The sequence below is a fragment of the Epinephelus lanceolatus genome, chromosome 18, assembly GCF_041903045.1.
Source record: "Epinephelus lanceolatus isolate andai-2023 chromosome 18, ASM4190304v1, whole genome shotgun sequence".
NCBI lineage: Eukaryota > Metazoa > Chordata > Actinopteri > Perciformes > Serranidae > Epinephelus > Epinephelus lanceolatus.
The window spans coordinates 33,659,773-33,680,618 of record NC_135751.1 but is presented as its reverse complement, the minus strand read 5'-3'; the positions used below and the strand labels follow the sequence as shown (position 1 = coordinate 33,680,618).

At 44.0% G+C, this 20,846-nt stretch overlaps 1 protein-coding gene across 1 annotated transcript in view; it reads right to left on the bottom strand.

Annotated features, from left to right (window-relative positions):
* Positions 1-15,610, bottom strand: part of cacng3b (calcium channel, voltage-dependent, gamma subunit 3b) — a 40,125-nt gene extending 24,515 nt beyond the window's left edge. The window contains exons 1-2 of the mRNA XM_033644614.2: positions 15,095-15,610; positions 14,169-14,994 (exon numbers count right to left, since the gene is read on the bottom strand). Of these exons, the coding sequence (XP_033500505.1) occupies positions 14,169-14,385 (217 nt within the window). The 5' untranslated portion in view covers positions 14,386-14,994; positions 15,095-15,610. The remainder of the gene's footprint in view (positions 1-14,168; positions 14,995-15,094) is intronic.
* Between the last annotated feature and the right edge of the window lie 5,236 nt (positions 15,611-20,846).

Genomic DNA, 20,846 nt, shown 5'->3' with positions numbered 1-20,846 from the left:
ACAACTTGGTAAAGGCCAGGAAGTGATCGTGGTTAAAAGGAACCAAACTTTACTCTTGGCAGGAAACAGATACAAACAGTAATATCCCAGTTTGCGTACTCCTAACTACCCGTCCAACTTCCTCCCTACATGCTTTTCCATTGTTACGGTCAGTCTGTGTCAGTAAGATGTACACACAGGTCATTTTAGGCATTGCAACAAATAACCAATGCTATAGTTATTGTTATGAGGACAGCCTCGATCCCAGGAGAGCTGTCCCTAATCAGCTGATGTGTAGTCCAAAAGCTGCATGTCTCAACCCAGCCACATGCACACACAAACACAGGCAGAATATAAAGCGTTTTGTCAACGAGAAAACAGTGGCGAAGAAGAGGAGGGAGTGAGCAAGGGAGAGGAAAGGAAGTTGAAAAGCAGAGCAAATTGGACTGCTTGTTTCCTCAGAGCGCCTCTGACAGCTCGGTGTGGGTGACTGTGCCTCTTCCTCCCTCTCTCTGTTTCTACCTCTCTCGCGCTCTCTGATTACCTCTTTCCAGGCGAAGGAGAGAGAAGACGGGGGGAGAGGAAAAAGGGGAGAGCGAGGAAGAGGCTAGTTTCCACGGTGATGGCTGATGAAAGAGAACGGGACAGGTTCTGCTTGGTTGCACACCTCTCCTCCTCCTCTCTCTTCTCTCCCCCTTTTCTCACTCTGTTCTTCCTCAGACGCCCATGTTCTCTTTCTCCAAAACATTTCTCTGTTCCTGTTTCAAATCTTCTCATCATCCCTCCTTTACTCTTCCTCATTTTCTCTACTCTCATTAACCAAAACATCCATTCATCCCTTTCCAATCTCCCCCTTCATCTTTTCTTATCCCTTCTCACTTTCACACATGCTTGTTTCCAGCATCCAGCCACACTACGCTGCCAACATTACACCCACATCTCATTCCAAAACAATGGACATTAACATGCTGCTTTTACAGTCTCAACTCTCTCTGGGAAACTTGTTCACAAGATTCTGAACCTGGCTGCAACAATTTGCTCCCATTCAGCCACGAGAGCACAAGGGAAGTCAGGCTCTGATGATGAGGCCTGAATTACAGGCCGCGATCCAGTTCAGACCAAAGGGGTTTTCAGTGGCATTCAGTGTTTTCAACAAGTGTGTATAATGTCCAGTTGGATGGAAATGATAGGCTTGTTCGAGATGAACCAGGCCTGCGCAGGTTCGATCACTGGCATCCACGGCACAATGCATGCCACTTAGTTTTGTGTCCGACTTCATCTGTACTTGCTCCGACGTCATACAAAAGTGGACAGCGATAATCCGATAAACTCTCTGAGGAGAGTGAGACGGCCGCAGTTTTTAGAGCCAGGCGCTGCAGTTGCTCTCCACCGACCGCAAGACCAGGAGCATGATGGGAAACGCCTGGCTCTCACCTGATCTAACAGCTGATTGGTTTAGATGTTGATATTGGAGATTTAAATTTTATTCGTCTGATTTGAAGGTTTATTCTGTTAACAGAAAACATGTTGTGCGACTAATGGGGACGTTTAGTCGTCAGAGATGAAATACATTCATAATTAACTATACGTAGTCTACTGCAGTGGTTCCCAACCAGGGGGGTGCAACCCCCTTAGAGGGACGCCAAAGAGCCACAGGGGGTCACGAAGCCCTCTTGATTTTAAGGTGTGTAATAATTTTAAAGCTTATTAATTTATTTAAGAATAAATAAATAAATTAGGATAGAACATTTTTAAATATGTATCGCATGGATACAGGCATGTGTAACGTGTGTTGAGAGGGGGCACCAAAGCCTACAATGTTACAAATATGGGTCCCTCAAGAAAAAGTTTGGGAACCACTGGTCTACTGTACATTAAGATTAGACTGTTCTAATTATTAAAGTATTTAACATCACAGAGACTGGTCATCAGTGGGATGTGAGAATACTTAAAATAACATCTGTACAGATGTGAAGCCCTGACTGATCTTTAATGACAGCTGTTGTCTTTATTTTCTCTGAAAATATAAACCTTACAGTCAGACACAATTTAATTAGCCTCTGTAGAACTTGTGTATAAAGGAGGTTGAACCATGAACATAAATTACAGATCGCCTGCAAAGCATTTTAATAAAAAAAAAATTGCAGACTGAGAACAAACTGATATATCTGATAACATTTTTATTAAATCGATATCATATCGGACAGGATGAAAGTGTTTCTGTGACTTCCTGTGTGGAGCTTTTTGCAGCTTTTTGTCACCGTCTCCTGCTGCAGCCACCTCATCTTGTCTACTTTCAGGTGAGGCACAGTTCATTTCGAACGAGCCTAATAGCAGTTACATGGCTGCGAAAGTGTCAAAGACATCACATCCCTCCTTGGCATTGGCAATATCATGAGCAATGTTTTCTTTCCTTGAAGTTTCACACATAAGCTTAAGTTGTAGACTTAATCAACACGGATAATTCAGAGTGCATTTCCAGATGGTTCAAACTGATTTTCTGTACAAGCATTTATTAAAGAACGCCTGTTTTTTTTCAGTCAAATGTATTTAAAACCTTGGAGTGTTATTCCTCATTCCATAAAGAAAAAGGAGGACTTTCCGTCATTATAATCTCACAAGCCAAAGGACACCTCTGAAAGCATGACAAGTGAAATAAAAAGGCTTTACTGCTTTGGGAAGCTTCAGTGCACAATGTGATTTTATGCCTCTATGGGTCCCTCTAGGGCTGCAACTAACCTTTTATTTTTATCGTCTATTAATCCATCAACTCTTTTCTTGATTAATCAATTAGTTATTTGGTCTATAAAATATCAGAAAAGGATGGTTTTGCTGCGCCCCACTTTAAGGCAGCCCTTTGGGGTGAACAACACTTCACCACCATCCTAAATCAACCACAGAAGACACCTTTAAAACAATCACATCCATGGGATTTATAAATGTAGTGCATGCAAACCAGACATAAAAATCCCAGGCTGAGAGGCAGCTAGACCAGCAGCCTCTCTCCTCTGCTGCTGGCACAGGAGCTCTAAATCACCTCCTCACAATCTCAGGCCAGGTGCAGTGCACCTTGTTAGGAAAAGTAGCACACCTGGGCAGAGCTGCAGGAGAGGGGGAAAGGGACAACTGTATAAGAAAACATGCAGCCATAACAGTAAAAAAAAATGTCAATTAGTGTTTCCCAAAGCTCAAAATGACATCTTAAAATGTCAGGGTTGTCCACAACTACAATATATTCACTTTACTGCCATAGAGGGATAAAAAAACCTGAAAACATTCATATTTAAGAAGCTGAAATCAGATACATTTGATGTTTTTTTTAATTACTCAAATTCATAAACTATGAAATCAGTTGGTGATTGATTTGATAGATGACAACTAATCAGTTAATTTAATATTAATCTCTGCACTTCTAGGTCTCTCAATCAAAACAACCAAACTAAAAGTGGAGGTTGATGATGTCATGAAGTTGGATTACAGGAGTTGTTACTGCTACCATTTTATTTTTACATTAGGATTCTTTCAGTATTTATTGTCCAGGAGGTTTTTACCGGAACCGAATAACCCGCGGAGGTGTCTTCCCCCTCCTTCAAACTAAAAAAGACAGTTACATGTTAAAAATAAGTGTTTCTCTAATGCTCTTTAGTGACCAGCTATCAGGAGGGGCCACTAGCTGAGCTGCTGCTAAAGTTAGCTTAGCTTGTTTCTATGTGTGTTCAATTTAATTTTATTTACAAAGTGTGCCACAAATCACAATTTGCTGCACAGTGCTTTACAACATACGACATCCCTCTGTCCTTCGACCCTCATACAGGATAAGCAGAAACTCCTCCCAAAAAAACCTGTTAGTGAGGGAAAAAAATTGGTAGAAACCTCAGAAAGTGCGACAAGAGGGATCCCTTTTCCAGGATGGTTTTTATTGGGAGCCGAATTACCTACAGAGATCTCTTCCTCTCTAAGAAAAGTTTAAAACCAGTAGAAACACTGAATAAAGCAGTTTCATGTTAAAAATCTTTGTTTCTCTGACGCTCTTCGGCTGACACAAGATGTCCATACCAAGCTTTTGAAAGCCTTTGCTCATTTCTATAATTAGTAAGATCCAGACATCTGATGACTGAAATCCTTTATCCAGTTCAAAGATATAGTTAAAAATGACCAAGATCTTAGAAGTGGCAGTGACGTGGCTTAAAACAGTAAGACAGTAGTTAACTGGAAATGTTTTAAGGTCCAGCCACCTGGGCGACACTTATGGACGCTTATAGACATTGCATTATTAAAACAGCAAAGGGTCTTCTGCAAATAGTTTCCACAAAGTTGGATAGGCACTATTGTCTGAAATATATTAAGATTTCTCCTAACAGCCTCGAACTAAAAGCACACAAAGGTATATGAAATAGTGTCCACATACTTCTGGCTATTTAGTTTATCTGGCTTTCTATACTCTTACAAGTACCTCTTCCCCTAGGAGTGTGATATGCCAGAGGACCCACGATACGATATTCTTGTGATATTGCGATATGCTGAGTATTGCGATAAACTATATTGTGATATATTGCGATTTATTACCTTTTTTTTTTACTGCAAATTATTTTCCCAAAGGAAAAGATGTCAACATCAAAGGTTTCCGTCTGTTCATCTGACTTTAATCATTATTTTTATTGCAGCAAAATGTGATGCAGGAAAAATCCAAAATAAGTCCAGACGTTTGATTTGAACGCAGACAGCGCATTTCTGATTTCTTTCTTCAGTGCCTCCATCTTTGTTTTTATGGACTTCCTGCCAAAATAACCTGACCTCAATAGGAAAAAAACACATTAGCACCAAAAATTTGCATTTGCAAATTAATAATGTATATAATAAAAGATCAGTACTTGGTGTCCATTGATCGATACAATATTGCCACGCAAAATATCGCGATACTCTGCTGTGTGAAATTTTTCCTCCACCCCTATCTTCCCTTCTCCTTTTACTCCCCATCTCTTTCCTTCATTCCTTCCCCCACCGCCCTCCTCCTCTCCTCCCTCCAGCGGCCACCTGGGTGAACATTTTTGTCCCCATCTCTGTTTAAAACCCTCTTCCTTCTCTCTATTACCAGGTGATCATTTAGATCCCCGGCGTGGTCAAACACTCCCCAGAGATTCACCTGAAACAGAGGCCATGCACAGCCCATCCATCACCTGCCACCCACCACCTCCCCTCTCCACCTCTCTCCCCTGCTTCATTCATGCACATTCTGGTCTCTGTTCATTCATACGCTCCGTCTTCCTCTCACCCCCCTGCCCTTTCTTCCTTCTCTCCTCATTTCCTGGCTTTCTCATGCTCATTTATCACAGTGGGAACTTAACACCTCAGTACACCTGCACAGACACACAACAACATGTTCGCTGCATGCAAGAAATCTCGACCTGACCACACACAAGCTGGCGCCCGGTAGAGGAACCACGGAGATACAATCACAGATAAAGGCCACAATAAAGCATGCTACACTTACACTAACACAGACCCTATTTACACTGGGCAATACCAAGTGATCTGTATCTGGTGACGTTATGAGCACCACATTACATAGTCCTGTAATATCCTATGTGGATTCAGTAGAGACTTTTACTTTGAAGGATACACATTCTACTCTACTTCATTTTTTAACCATGTGTTCAAACTGTACAGAAATCCCTTCCTTTATCCAGGTGATATTCTGGTACAGATTAAATGTTAAAGGGTAAATGGGATTGTGAGTTAGTATAGTACACAAGAAGCCTGATTATAATTAGCAAATACTAGGGCTGTCAAAGTTAACGCCTTAGTAACGAGTTAACGCAAATGCCTTTTAACGCCACTCATTTTTAAGACGTGCAATTAACGCACCCAGTTGGGCAATCAGGAAGCGATGCAGCAGTAACGTTATGGATGGCGAGCAGAAACAAACCTCCGTGAGCAGAAATGGATCAAGAAAGGCGTCTTTTGGATGGCAAGCTCAGCTTCGAATCCCTGCCACGATTCTCTCGGTAAGACCAAAGTTATTTGCATTTACTGTCGATGTAGTCTGAGTGGGCGGAAGTTCGCTGCATAGATCAGCCTCTCATTGGGTGGAACGAGCCACCCGCTTAAATCCTGCCCTACCACCTCTGGTTGTGTAGCAGTTTTCAACCGTTTTCAACACGTCCTTTACTAACTTTTGCGGTGTTTGATCTTGCGGGGATGTAGCCATTTTTCTGCCATGGTTCGCGTCCTGTAGGCGATATTTTTGTGGGCGTGTTACACCAAAACCTGTTTCTCCCCGGCAATATTTTTGCAAGCGCACCGTTGCTGTGGCACCGCCCAGAACGATTGTGATTGGTTGAAAGAAATACAAGCAGCCGGGGCGTTTTTTTCTCCAATCTTAAAGTGAGAGTCGGTCCAGCCAGACCTTTCTTTTCTTGAGAAAGGTCTGGTGAGCGAGACTACTGTCGATGCAACACATTCTGACCTCGTCATATATTGACGTTTTGGTCATGGACTTTCCACGTCCACATATGACGTGCAAGGTACCCTGGGTGCATTGGTTGTTGACATACTAGGACACCATGTGAAGTTCTCGTCATTCAAGATACACTTTAGTTTTCACAGGAAATTTAACGTTTACTTACAAAATAAACGCGCTGTGTCAGTACGACAAAGCAAATTAGTGTTTTTTTTTTCTTTCAACAACAAACACACGGTTGGGTTTAGGTAACAAAAACAAGTCGAGAGTCACCGACTTTTACCCAAGAGAGCCGCGTTCGCGTCCCATAAGATTCTAAAGCCAAACCCTGTTCTTTTTCCCTAAACCTCCTTTTGTCACCTTAACCTAACCGTGTTTTTGTCGGTGTTTGTTCGACCCATCCACCACCTCTCCTGTCCGCCCCAATCGAACTTTAACTGTAACTTTAACTTTAACTGTCTCGCTGCGTTTCCCCCTGACACCACCAGGCGCTGTTAAACTATAATAGCAACCAGCAGCGTATCGTGCCAACGTTGAAGGAAGCCTGTTTTTTTGTTGGTTTTTGATGCCACAAGTCACTACCCAAGCACCGGATTTCGATGACTCTGGAGAGAGACCATGCTCGTCGATGTGAATTGAATTACTGCCGGAGTACGTTGAGCTGCCTTAAAGAACAGGAGATGTTTAGTAAACCTTTACAATTGTAATATTGATAACAGCATTGTGTTAAAGCATATTTGTCCACTCCATGTTGATAAGAGTATTAGAAATGTGAAAAATATTCCTTTAGGATACATTTAGAAAAGAAAAACAGTGCGATTCATTTGTGATTAATCACGAGTTAACTATGGACAATCATGCGATTAATCAGGGTTAAATATTTTAATCAATTGATAGCCATAGTAAATACATATACTACACTTTAGTCACCTTTAGGTTATCCATGAATGATGTTTAGTGCAAAAGCCATCTTTATATTTTCCTTGATATAATAAGATGAGTCCATGATAAGCTTTCTTCCTCTTGCCCCATATTGTCTGCAAAAGAAACTGTGTCACTGTAAAAATGTGCTGCATACTTCATTCTGCGCAGCTCATATGCATGACTGCTCTATACATCTACTGTAAGAACACTGCATACATGATGTTTTTCTACCCCCCTCCATCCCTCATTCACTCACTCTCTGATGTCAGGCAGACTACGAGCCACATGTACACGAGTCAGAGACATCCATTTCCTGTCCGTTTATAAGGCATTTATGAATTATAAAACCGTGACAACCAGAGACCCGGAATGAGCGAAGGGGGGATAAGATGGGCAGAATGAACGAAGAGATAAGGGAACTTATTCACTTTAGCTGTATTATTGTGTGTGTGTGTGTGTGTGTGTTCGTGCACATGCATGAGTGAGTTTGTGTGCATCTGCATGTTTCTGTGTTTGTAGCATGTGAGCCTGTGCATGTGTGCATGCACTGACATTGTGCTGACATTGTGTTAACTTGGCGTACTGCTCCCGCAGCTGTGCTTGTTTGGTGGCTTGGGAATATCCTAGAATTTGTCTATTTATTCATTCAATTACAAGTGTGCGTGTGTGTGTGTGTATGGGTATGTGTGTGTGTGTGTCAGTGTGTGTGTGTATGTAAATGACAGTGTGTGTTCAATAAAGCCTTATACCTGCACCATCTGGCCCCGTAATAGCCTTTTCTGCCCCCCAGAATGAGATGGTTATGTCTGGCTGCATCTCACACACACACACACACACGCACAAAAGACACAGATGCATCCTCCTACTAGAGGCAATGCATCTTTTTAATTGTAATTGAAAACAAAAGTTTACTTGCCCCGTACACCGGCAGTTTTCAGAGGCTCAAAGTCAAATCAGTTACAGTGAATTATCAAGTCTGAAACATCAGGTGGGAAAAATCTACATTTCCAATGACTTTTGACCCCATACAGGTCATAGGAACCTGCAGTCATAAAGAAATAATCAAGTATTTGCATGTGTCTTAAAAGGAGATGGACGCGAGGACTGATGTCTCTTTCATTTCAGCGTGATCAGCAGCAACATTCTTCCAAGACATGTTTAACTGTTAGCAGCTTAGCACAACGAATAGAAGCAGGAGGGAACAGCTAGCCAAAAAGGTCAAAAACGCACCTCCAAACAGCTCCAAGGATAGCCAGCTAGCCACCAATAAACCCAAGAATCACCTAGGTTCTTGGCCATGAAGCTCTCTAAAGCAATGTCAACATGAAGACAGTATGAATTGCTGCATGTGGTCTCTGGTCCAGGTATAGTTGGTCAGTAAACAGCTCAAACACATGACATGACTGCTTGCTTTATCTGTATGTGTTAAATACACAAGCTAAAACTTGTAAATCTGACAGCTGAAGTGTTGTCATTTAACTCCTGTTAAAACAGTGATGGAGTGATTTCTGGAAGTTAGTATTCTCTTAAAGGGGACCTATTATGCTCATGTTCAGGTACATATTTGTATTTTGGGTCTGAGACATTATGTTTTAGCGCCTGTCTCTTCAAGAAATTCTCTTGAAAAACCCTCTTCTCTGATTGGTCAGTGTTTATGGGTCCTCTGTATCTTGGTGTCTCTGCACCATCATTGCAGTCGGAGGAATAACTGTAATAGACTATGGCAGAACTTTCTGCTATGACAAATCACCAATAAAAACTTCTAAACCAAAATCTTCAAAACCGGACATGTTCGGGGCCAAATAACCAACACTGGCAACCAAGATTACATGTTTTCCTGAAGTTAGCATGTTATTATATGAAGCAATGAAGGCTATATTACGTTAAAAGAAGAAATCTGTCACAATCTGACATCAGTTTGTCTCAAAAGTAGAAAAAAACTGTTTCATAGTAGTTGCCATTTGTAACGGTTAGGGCATGGTGATGCAGTGGTTAGCATTGTCGCCTCACAGCAAGAGGGTTCCTGATTCAAACCTTGGGTGGAGGAGCCCTGCTGTGTAGAGTTTGCATGTTCTCCCCATGTCAGCGTGGGTTTCCTCCAGGTACTCCAGCTTCCTCCCACAGTCCAAAGACATGCAGGTTAATTGGTGACTCTAAATTGTCCGTAGGCGTGAATGTGAGTGTGAATGGTTGTCTGTCTCTATGTGTCAGCCCTGTGATAGTCTGGCGAGCTGTCCAGGGTGTACCCTGCCTCTCGCCCAATGTCAGCTGGGATAGGCTCCAGCGCCCCTGTGACCCCTAACAGGATGAGTGGCTACGGAAAATGAATGAATACAGAAAAAGTCCCTTTTGAAAGCAAGAAAAAAGTGGCAGTACTGACAGGAAATATCATCCTACTGAGGAACCGACACACATCTGCACTGATACTTATAGATCCCCATGCAAACCACAACATTTACATTATCCTGGGGACAAATCCAATCAAGTGTCTTTGAGTTTTTGGTTGCCTGGGATGGCAGCCATGTTACAGTGGACATGTTGCCAACAGTAAGAGCAGCCACTAATACAGGACATATTAACATCATGATACTGCTACTGAACATTCTATATAAAGTCTTGTTTAGAGCCATTTACAAAGAAAAATGTAGGTTTCCACAGATTTGGCTGAAACTCCAGCTTGGAGACAAGTGATTTGACCTTTTCTCTGGCAGAAAATAAAACACATTTTTAAAAAAGTATGACGGCATGAAGTGCTTCTTTGGAGATTCCACAGGGAAGGCAGCAGGAAAAGTGGAAAGAGACAGAGGACGACATGAAGCCAAGGTCAAAGCCCAGGCTCAAATCTGTGATCCACACACACAGATAAACACACACACACACACTGATGCTGCAACCTAAGACTTGCTATGGTGATGCAGTGAGCGGAACAAGATGCCCCACAAACACATTTACCTGTCCCTGTGCTTTCTGTCTTTTTGTCTGGTCACTTTGTTTTCTCTCAGGATATTAGCACTTTCATTCACTTTGTCAAGTCTGGAGCCTCATAAACATGCTGTAATAAAGTATGCCTTAACTGCTTACCAATTAAAGTAAACTCAAATGAAAAGGGCCACTTTAGCTCTTTAAATTGATCTAATCTATCTTATCTTATTTGTCTACCTGCTCCAATTATCCCTGCCCCGTCTGCCCTTATCTTCGTCTGGGTTTAGGTTTCGATTTTTCGAGATCGCCAGATAGTCACAAGACTTGAGGATTTAAAATCAGATGGCTTCATGAACCACGGAGCTGATCTATTACTGTAGTCAAAGTGCATGGAGCTACAGACACAGGACATGTCTCTGAGACCAGGTGTCATCGGGCTGGGGGGAAAAAGTACGATTTAATGGGGCAGTTTTGGAGGTTTTATGATCTCACTTAAATAGTTAAGTGTGTAGTGTACTTCTGGGGATGTTTCGGTTCACAAGTTTAGCTGTAGAGTGGGAGCTTTTGCTAAATAGCCACCATTGCCATTTTATTTTTAGGTTAGGATTCCTTCAGTATTCATTGTCTAGGAGGTTTTTACCAGAACCCAAACTAGCCACAGAGGTCTCCTCCCCCTCCTCCAAACTAAATAAAGCAGCGACGCTCTTCAGTGACCAGATGTCAGGAAGAGCCACTCGTCGAGCTGCTGCTAATGTTAGCTCAGCTTGTTTCTAAACTCTCAGCTTGTTTCTGGATGCTCAGCTTGTTTTTAGGCTAGGATTCCTTTCAATGCCGTTCAATTCAATTTTATCTATGAAGCCCGTAAGAAATCACAATTTGGGTTTTACAACATACGACATCCCTGGGTCCTTTAATAGAATCACAGGTAGCTGAAGACCCAGACCCAGGGTGAGTCTGAGAGAGACAGAGGCAGCTGCCTGAAGAAAGTGAGGCTTTGTCGGTCACGATCCGAGATAACATTATATGCTACCTTTTAGTCAGAAGTGGTGAATTTACAGCTCACAGCAACTTAATACGACACAGTCTCTGGCTTTTGTTTGATATCTGGTGTCAGCAAAAAAAGTTGTTGCACCTTTCTAATCCGCCGTTAGCATAGTTAGCACCTGGGCCGAAGCATTCTCTGTGGGCCTCCCACCCTTCCTATTTTTATCCAAGTCTCTCACAAGCACCTACTGAATTTTGTTTTTACAAAGGCAGTTTTTTTCAAAGTCAGTGCTTTTCATTCTTTCATTTCTGTCTTTCTTTCCTTTCTCTTTTGGACCTGGATTTCTCTGTGTTGGGAAAAGACATGACAGTGTACATTGGTGCTCCAGCAGCATAAGCAGTCATTAACTCGGCTTTAGCTGTGTTTCGAGACGAATCCTAATGTAGTGGTGGACCCACCTTTAAGGGTCGAGAGGGGCCTCAGAGAGCTTCCACTTTGTTTATTTATCTATGCAGTCAAATCTGAACAAACTGACACTACTCTTATTGGGACTCAACATATCCAAAGGCACCTGGTAGCTTCACATTCTTATACCCATAATAGTAATTTAGCAGCTGCAGTGGTACAACTAAACACCGCATTGTTACAGTTCAACAGACATATTACAAATAAAAAAGCCTAACCATGATCTCTTAAAGCTTTCAACTTCATTGTGGACCCCAGCAAACGTGTGTCCGTATGACACAATTTCTGACATAGATTCCTTCCATTTTTCAAAATCTGGACATGATGTACTCTTCCAGAATTTGAGGATCAATTGAGCAGCTGTGATGACATACTTTGATATATTCAGCAATTCTCACTATATTTTTTTATTATGCAAAGTTCAATCTCTCAACCGATTTCATTCATTCATTCATTTTCCATTGCCACTTATCCCGTTGGTGGTCGCAAGGGGGCTGGAGCCTACCCTAGCTGACACTGGGCGAGAGGTGGGGTACACTCTTGACAGGTCACCAGACTATCACAGGGCTGACACATTGAGACAGACAACCGTTCACACTCACATTCACACCTACGGACAATTTAGAGTCACCAATTAACCTGCATGTCTTTGGACTGTGGGAGGAAGCCGGAGTACCCTGAGAAAACCCAGCCTGACACAAGGAGAACATGCAAACACCACACAGAAGGGCTCCCCCACCCTGGGTTCACATCAGGAACCCTCTTGCTCCCCTCCCAGTAGGGCCCTGGGTAATCAGTCTCACTTTTCCGCCTACTGTCACCCTGAATATCCAGCCAAACCCCGTTCAGACTCTCATACTCAATACGATTTGATTGCCATAATTCTGAGTCAGGTACAACCCTAATACTACATTCCTGCAGATGAAGCTGCAACAATGGTACATTACTTCTGACTGGGGGAGTTGAGGTTTAAGCTAAAAATGGCATTGATGCAGCAGGAACAGGCAACACCCAACACACCTGAATGTGGAGCCTGAAGATGCCAACCTTGTAATGACCACTAGATTTTGGCTAGAGCCAGTGGAAAGAACCCAACTTATCTATCCTCCTGACACCCAAACTTTTCTTTGGTATGCATCTTAAAATTCTCCCAGCTATTTGGGATCAGTATGACCCAATAAGTATAAAAAAATAAACCATGTCAATGACAATAAAGTTCCAATATCCTCAAATGAGATGACAATAATGGACCAATGACCTGAAACGAAACGATAATAAAGTCCCAATGTCTTCAAACAAGTACTTCCTAACTAACAGTGTCTTTGTGCAAATTTGTAGCCAGACTGACTTGGCAGAGATGGCTGCCATCTTGTTTTTACATGGATTAGTGTAATGTGCTCTTACTACCAGTGGATGGCACATAAAGGTGTCTACAAATGAAGACAACAGGTTTAAGTTAAGTAGAATGAAGTATAAGGTCAAGTAAAGCCAAAATGCCCTCATATGAGGACACAGGGTCTCAGGAGGATATACCAGAAATGCAAGGTGAACTCACAATTATCCACAACACATCATTCTCAATGGTCACTGTGCATGTCTGACACCATGGCACAGTTTCTTCCAATGAGATTCACGACATAAGTCAGTTAATTTGGGACTGTTTGCATGAATCCACAGGTCTCCCTCAACTCTACCGGTTGCCAAATGCACACCACTTCCCAGCACCGACCCAGGCTATGCCATGCTGCCTAAATCTCTATTTCCTGGCTCCCAACAACAAGACAACAAGATGGCTTCAAACGAACACATTCCTAACAACGCTGTGTGTCCAACAGTGTGCCGATCCAGGTACTTGTTGATGGTGCAGCTGACTGGCTAATAACGCTGCCAGCTGTCTGTGTTTGTGCCCGTTAGTGCTTTATTTGTACCTTCAGCTCTGCGGTGCGATGACAACAAGAGCCGATCAATAAATATTGTATTCCACTGTATTTTATCATGTTGCAGGGGAAGGGATGTGAGGGTGAACTCGGGGAAAGGACGGCTTCCAAAAGAACTGAGTTTCAGGGATTATGGGGATACACACACACACACATACACACATACACGCACACTGGGCACACCAATGCTCCTCTGGTGTTAGACAGAGGCAGACAGCAGGAGAGACAGGATGTGTGTGTGTGTGTGTGTGTGTGTGTGTGTGTGTGTGTGTGGAAAGGCAGTGACAGAGAAAACACACACACACACACACTGGGATAAGACAGACAGAAAAAAGCACACAGCTTCACAAACACACAGAGAGGGAGACATGTTCATGCACGCGCGCGCACACACACACACACACACACACACACACTCACACACACACACACACATAGAAAGAGAGGCCGCTATAAGAGAGAGACAGACAGCCAGTCAGTCAGACTGATCACGTACCTTCCAGACAGCAGGTTCGCCAGAGGCCGGAGTGCGTCATCACCTCCTCGTTCTTGCGGCTCGTGTCGTTGTCGCCGCTGCTCTTCACGCGGCAGACCCCGCGCGAGTACAGCCAGTAGTCGGTACCGACGGCGATGGTCATGAGGCTGAAGGCGGCGAACGCGCCCACCGTCGTCACGAGCATCTGGACGCCGCGGTCACACATCAGCATCTTCATATAGGCGGCTCCTGTTTGTCTTAATCTCTTTTCCTCCTCTCTTTTCAGATTCACCCTTTTATTTCCCTTATATCCCGCGAGATTTGGAGAGTCAGAGTGAGGGGCTTCAACAGACAGGCACTCACCAAAAATGTCATTAAAAATAGCAATACAGACAGAGGTGGTGATTTTAGGAGTATGGAGCGGAAAATGAAGTACTTGGCTGCCTCGTCCGTGGAGTTGACAAGAGGCTCGTGGCAAAGGGCGGGAAGGTGGGAGGGCGGCACGTCACTTTCTCGCGCATCAAAAACCGGTTTTTACCACCACCACCAACACCACCAACACCACCCTCATACATGCATACACACACGCGCGCGCGCACACACACACCAGAGCTTTAGCGACCACCGGTTGTCCCCGACACTGGCCTCACTCAGTCAGAGCGGAGGGGAACGGCGATGCCACATTCCGCCTCTCATCCGTTTATCAGTCCCGGGGTTAGGCAGGGCGAGCTGCGTTATCCACCACTCTTCTCTATCTCTCCTCTTCCTCTCCTCTCTTCTCAACTTCCCCAAAACAGCTCCCTTATTAATCTGTTAACCATTAACAGCCTGCGTGGGGGGACTCCATCTTTAAAGCAACAACAAAAAGGGGGGTTAGTTTGTTTTCTTCACTGATGTAACCGCACAGTCTAAAACATCATGGTCCAGGCGGCTCGCCCTTAACTCACCGCTGGATGTGTTGACCGGTGAAGGATGTCCTCCTTCGACAATCTCTCTCTCTCATGCAGCAGCAGCAGCAGCGCCAAAATATGAGGCGGTACAGTGGGTTTATTCTGTCCTGCTCGGTTTCCTGCTGAATTACTGAATGAATGGACGGATGAATAAAGCCCATACGTCAGCTCATGAGGAGAGAGCGGACGCTGACCGAGATCCGTCGTGTGTTTTCCACTCCAGCTGTTGACTCACTGACATGTTTTTGACGTCCAGGCTGCAGAAACTCATCCAAACGCGCAGCGCGGGTTTTTAACTTGCTTTAAATAGGCACCAAAAAATGAGACATTAATCAAATATCTTCTCCTAAAAATAACCAGCCGTCTTCGCTCTCTGTCACCGCCGGAGTTCAACCAAAAACCGGGACACGCTGTCCGATAAGACGCCTGCTGATGGAGCCTGTAGGACAGTTACACCCGCCTGGGCTTGCTCCCGAGAAACGTGCCCGTTGGTACAAATGAAAAAAAAAAAATGACAGCCGTCGCCTCCTCCTCCTCCTCCTCCTCCTCCTCCTCGTCCTCCTCCTCTTCGTCTTCCTCCTCCTCCTCCTCTCGGTCCAACCAACACAAACTAAAACTAACCGCGCGTCTCCTCAAACTCCGCCTGAGGCCGCACCGCTCGGCTCGGATTGGGCTCGTGGGTGACAGCGCCCTTCAGGAGCTAATCGTGTGCAGTCACCGCTGCAAGTCCCGCCCACCGCCGCAACGCTGTCAGTATAAAGCACAGGGGGTCTCCAGTCCAGAGAGGAGAGGATATGTGGAGTTTCAGCAGAAGGAGGGAAACATCTTTATCCTTCTGTTGTCTTGCAAAGCAGAACACCAGTAGCAAAGCATTTCTGCGCCGGGCATAATAGCAAGTGGTCCAACTCGTTGTTATGATGCGCAAAAGTGTTTGATATGTGATCAGATTTGTTCATACACCCTTCCTCTCAGTTTTTTAAGCAGTGCCGCGCCGCTTGCCGCTGCCGCTGCCGCGTCTGGAGCGCTGTCCGTGGTGCTGAATGCGCGCTGTGCCGCTGTACTTGGTGCTGACTTGAAGCGCAGCGTTATTCTCCCTCTGTTTCCCTCTGTCCACCGCCTGCGCGGCGCCGGCAGCCCCCTGTACCGTACTGATGAGTTAGAGGAGAGAGGGAGAGAGGAGAGATTGGCAAGCGATGCATGAAGAATCGCGCCCGGGAGAGAAGCAGAGACGCCACTTAAAGAGCCACGGACCGTTTTTAATGATTCCGCTCCAGCGAGGCTTCCACACAAGGCGGTCTGAGCTTCACAGTTCACTTAACACACGGGAGAGCGTGCGTGCGTGTGTGTGTGTGTGCACGTAAATACATGTATGTGTGTGTATGTGTGTGTGTGCATGTACTGTAAGCGTGTGCCTGTTTATGTCTCTGTTCACGTGTACAAATGTGTGCACATATGAACATGTGTAAGTGTCTCTGTGAGTATGTGTGAGTGTGTGTGTGCCACAGGCGGCTGAACAGATCTTACTGTTTTAAAGCTCATTGTGTTGCCTGTTTAAGCAGCAATGAATGAAAGCCTGTCTTCTTCACTGGAGACCAATACAAATAATAGGCTGGCAGACAGTACAGTGGGGATGAATAAATGCATGTAACCCCTCCTCTGGAGTTGTTATTTGGATATGTTTATTTACTGGTAGCCTTTTTCTTTCTTTCTTTCTCTGTGAGCATTCAGACCCATATTCATTCAGTAACAAGAATTAATGAGTAGGTGACTCTGTACCCAGTTTGCATGGGTGTAGGTTCCATTTCAACATTGGTGGGGACGTATGAAGCACAGGGTGGGGTGGTAGCTCAGTCCATAGGGGCTTGGGTTGGGAACAACCAACAAACACAAACCTTCACCCGAGAGAGTGGTGTTCGCGTCCCGTACGATTCTAAATGGCAAGACTGGTTCAAGATGATAGAAAGGCAACAGGAACTCAAATAACCACTGGTTACAACCAAGGTCTGCAGAAGACCATCTCTGAAACAACAACACATCCAACCTTGAAGCAGATGGGCTACAGCAGCAGAAGACCACACCAGGTGCCACTCCTGTCAGCTAACAACAGGAAACTGAAGCTCACCAAAACTGGACAATAGAAGATTGGAAAAACGTTGCCTGGTCTGATGAGTCTGGATTTCTGCTGCCACATTCAGATGGTAGGATCAGAATTTGGCGTCATGGATCTATCCTGCCTTGTATCAACGGTTCAGGCTGCTGCTGGTGGTGTAATGGTGTGGGGGAGATTTTCTTAGTACCAGCTGAGCATGGTTTAAACACCACAGCCTACCTGAGTATTGTTGCTGACCGTGTCCATCCCTTTATGACCACAGTGTACCCATCTTCTGATGGCTACTTCCAGCAGGATAACGCACCATGTCACAAAGCTCACATCATCTCAAACTGGTTTCTTGAACATGACAATGAGTTCACTGTACTCCAATGGCCTCCACAGTCACCAGATCTCAATCCAGGAGAGCACCTTTGGGATGTGGTGGAACGGGAGATTCTCATCATGGATGTGCAGCCGACAAATCTGCAGCAACTGTGTGATGTCATCGTGTCAGTATGGACCAACATCTCTGAGGAGTGTTTCCAGCACCTTGTTGGATCTATGACACCAAGAATTAAGGCAGCTCTGAAGGCAGAAGGGGTCCAACCTGGTACTAGCAAGGTGTACCTAATAAAGTGGTTAGTGACCATATATACAGTACAGGCCAAAAGTTTGGACACACCTTCTCATTCAATGCGTTTTCTTTATTTTCATGACTATTTACATTGTAGATTCTCACTGAAGGCATCAAAACTATGAATGAACACATGTGGAGTTATGTACTTAACAAAAAAAGGTGAAATAACTGAAAACATGTTTTATATTCTAGTTTCTTCAAAATAGCCACCCTTTGCTCTGATTACTGCTTTGCACACTCTTGGCATTCTCTCCATGAGCTTCAAGAGGTAGTCACCTGAAATGGTTTTCCAACAGTCTTGAAGGAGTTCCCAGAGGTGTTTAGCACTTGTTGGCCCCTTTGCCTTCACTCTGCGGTCCAGCTCACCCCAAACCATCTCGATTGGGTTCAGGTCCGGTGACTGTGGAGGCCAGGTCATCTGCCACAGCACTCCATCACTCTCCTTCTTGGTCAAATAGCCCTTACACAGCCTGGAGGTGTGTTTGGGGTCATTGTCCTGTTGAAAAATAAATGATCGTCCAACTAAACGCAAACCGGATGGGATGGCATGTTGCTGCAGGATGCTGTGGTAGCCATGCTGGTTCAGTGTGCCTTCAATTTTGAATAAATCCCCAACAGTGTCACCAGCAAAACACCCCCACACCATCACACCTCCTCCTCCATGCTTCACAGTGGGAACCAGGCATGTGGAATCCATCCGTTCACCTTTTCTGCGTCTCACAAAGACACGGCGGTTGGAACCAAAGATCTCAAATTTGGACTCATCAGACCAAAGCACAGATTTCCACTGGTCTAATGTCCATTCCTTGTGTTTCTTGGCCCAAACAAATCTCTTCTGCTTGTTGCCTCTCCTTAGCAGTGGTTTCCTAGCAGCTATTTGACCATGAAGGCCTGATTGGCACAGTCTCCTCTTAACAGTTGTTCTAGAGATGGGTCTGCTGCTAGAACTCTGTGTGGCATTCATCTGGTCTCTGATCTGAGCTGCTGTTAACTTGCCATTTCTGAGGCTGGTGACTCGGATGAACTTATCCTCAGAAGCAGAGGTGACTCTTGGTCTTCCTTTCCTGGGTCGGTCCTCTGTGTGCCAGTTTCCTTGTAGCGCCTGATGGTTTTTGCGACTCCACTTGGGGACACATTTAAAGTTTTTGCAATTTTCCGGACTGACTGACCTTCATTTCTTAAAGTAATGATGGCCACTGGTTTTTCTTTAGTTAGCTGATTGGTTCTTGCCATAATATGAATTTTAACAGTTGTCCAATAGGGCTGTCGGCTGTGTATTAACCTGACTTCTGCACAACACAACTGATGGTCCCAACCCCATTGATAAAGCAAGAAATTCCACTAATTAACCCTGATAAGGCACACCTGTGAAGTGGAAACCATTTCAGGTGACTACCTCTTGAAGCTCATGGAGAGAATGCCAAGAGTGTGCAAAGCAGTAATCAGAGCAAAGGGTGGCTATTTTGAAGAAACTAGAATATAAAACATGTTTTCAGTTATTTCACCTTTTTTCGTTAAGTACATAACTCCACATGTGTTCATTCATAGTTTTGATGCCTTCAGTGAGAATCTACAATGTAAATAGTCATGAAAATAAAGAAAACGCATTGAATGAGAAGGTGTGTCCAAACTTTTGCCTGTACTGTATATATATATATATATATATATACACATACATATATATACACACATATATATATATATATATATATATGTTTTATATGAGTGCACTCTTTGTTAAGTGTTGGTGTTTTAGAATTAGCTTTGATGTTGGCGTCAGTGTGATTCAGTGCCATAACTCACTAACTGACTATCAGGATGTAACAATGGGGTGAGCGACGAGCTGACTGACAGAGCGACTGGCTGTTAGCTGAAGGAATTGTCGGACAGACTACAAAATAAACAGAGGATGAAACAGACGAATTAAAGCGATCAAAAACAAACAGAGGGAGAGAAAAGTGACGAGCGAGAGGGAGAAAAAAGGATTACAGTTAATAATTAAATAATGGCATGAACAGATCAACAGAGAGAGCAGTGACAGGTCCTATCATCCTTTTCACTTGCTCTGCCAGTGCGTGTGTGTGTGTGTGTGTGTGTGTCCGAGGCCCTTGCTGCCTGTGTTATCTCACAAGGAGACTCATTAACATAGAAATGACTTCAGGAAGAGAAGTACAAGCGTTTCACCTCTGGTGAGAGACAGGAGGGAGGGAGGGAGGGAGGAGGGAAGCTCGAGAAAGGAGGGAGAAGAGTGACAGCACAGGAGGAGAGGAGTGAGGAGTGAGGAAGGGAGAGGAGAAAGGAGTGAAACATACAGATTGTAGGGAGGTGGTTGGTGGGCATCGGTTTGGCCAAGACAATACTGTTACGTTGGAGAAAGATGGAGGCTTCAGTAACATGTTAACAGAGTAAACACGTGTCTAGTGCTTCAAGTCAATATCTATTTACTTTTGTGTATGTTGCTTCCCCTCACTGGTTCCTGTACAGCAGGGTGGGTCTTTGTTTCACTGTTATAATCATTTAAAAGCAAAAGCAGCCTGTGCAAAAGCAGCCAGTAGGCTATATCTTCAGTAGCTAGCTAGCTAACCCTACACTTTTCAGGGTTTGATTTTGGTTATATATCTTTTTCAAACCTCTCCAGGTAACGAGTATCATTAATACACGACGTGTCGGACCCTGGTCTGAGCCAGCCTGATGCTACATTATGATTGGCCAGTTTGCATCCAGGGTGGATTTAGCCAAGGGTCAATTACCAAATATATATACAATGTTCATTATTACTAATCATATTTATTATTTATTATTAAATGTATTTACATTTTTTCTTCATCTAAATCATCAACGTGTCTCTTAGACCCCATCCCAACTAGGCTACTTAAGGAGGTCTTACCTTTAGTTAACACTCATGTATTAGATATGATCAATATATCCTTATTAACAGGCTATGTACCACAGTCTTTTAAGGTATCTGTAATTAAACCTCTACTAAAAAAGCCCACCCTGGATCCAGAGGTGTTAGCCAA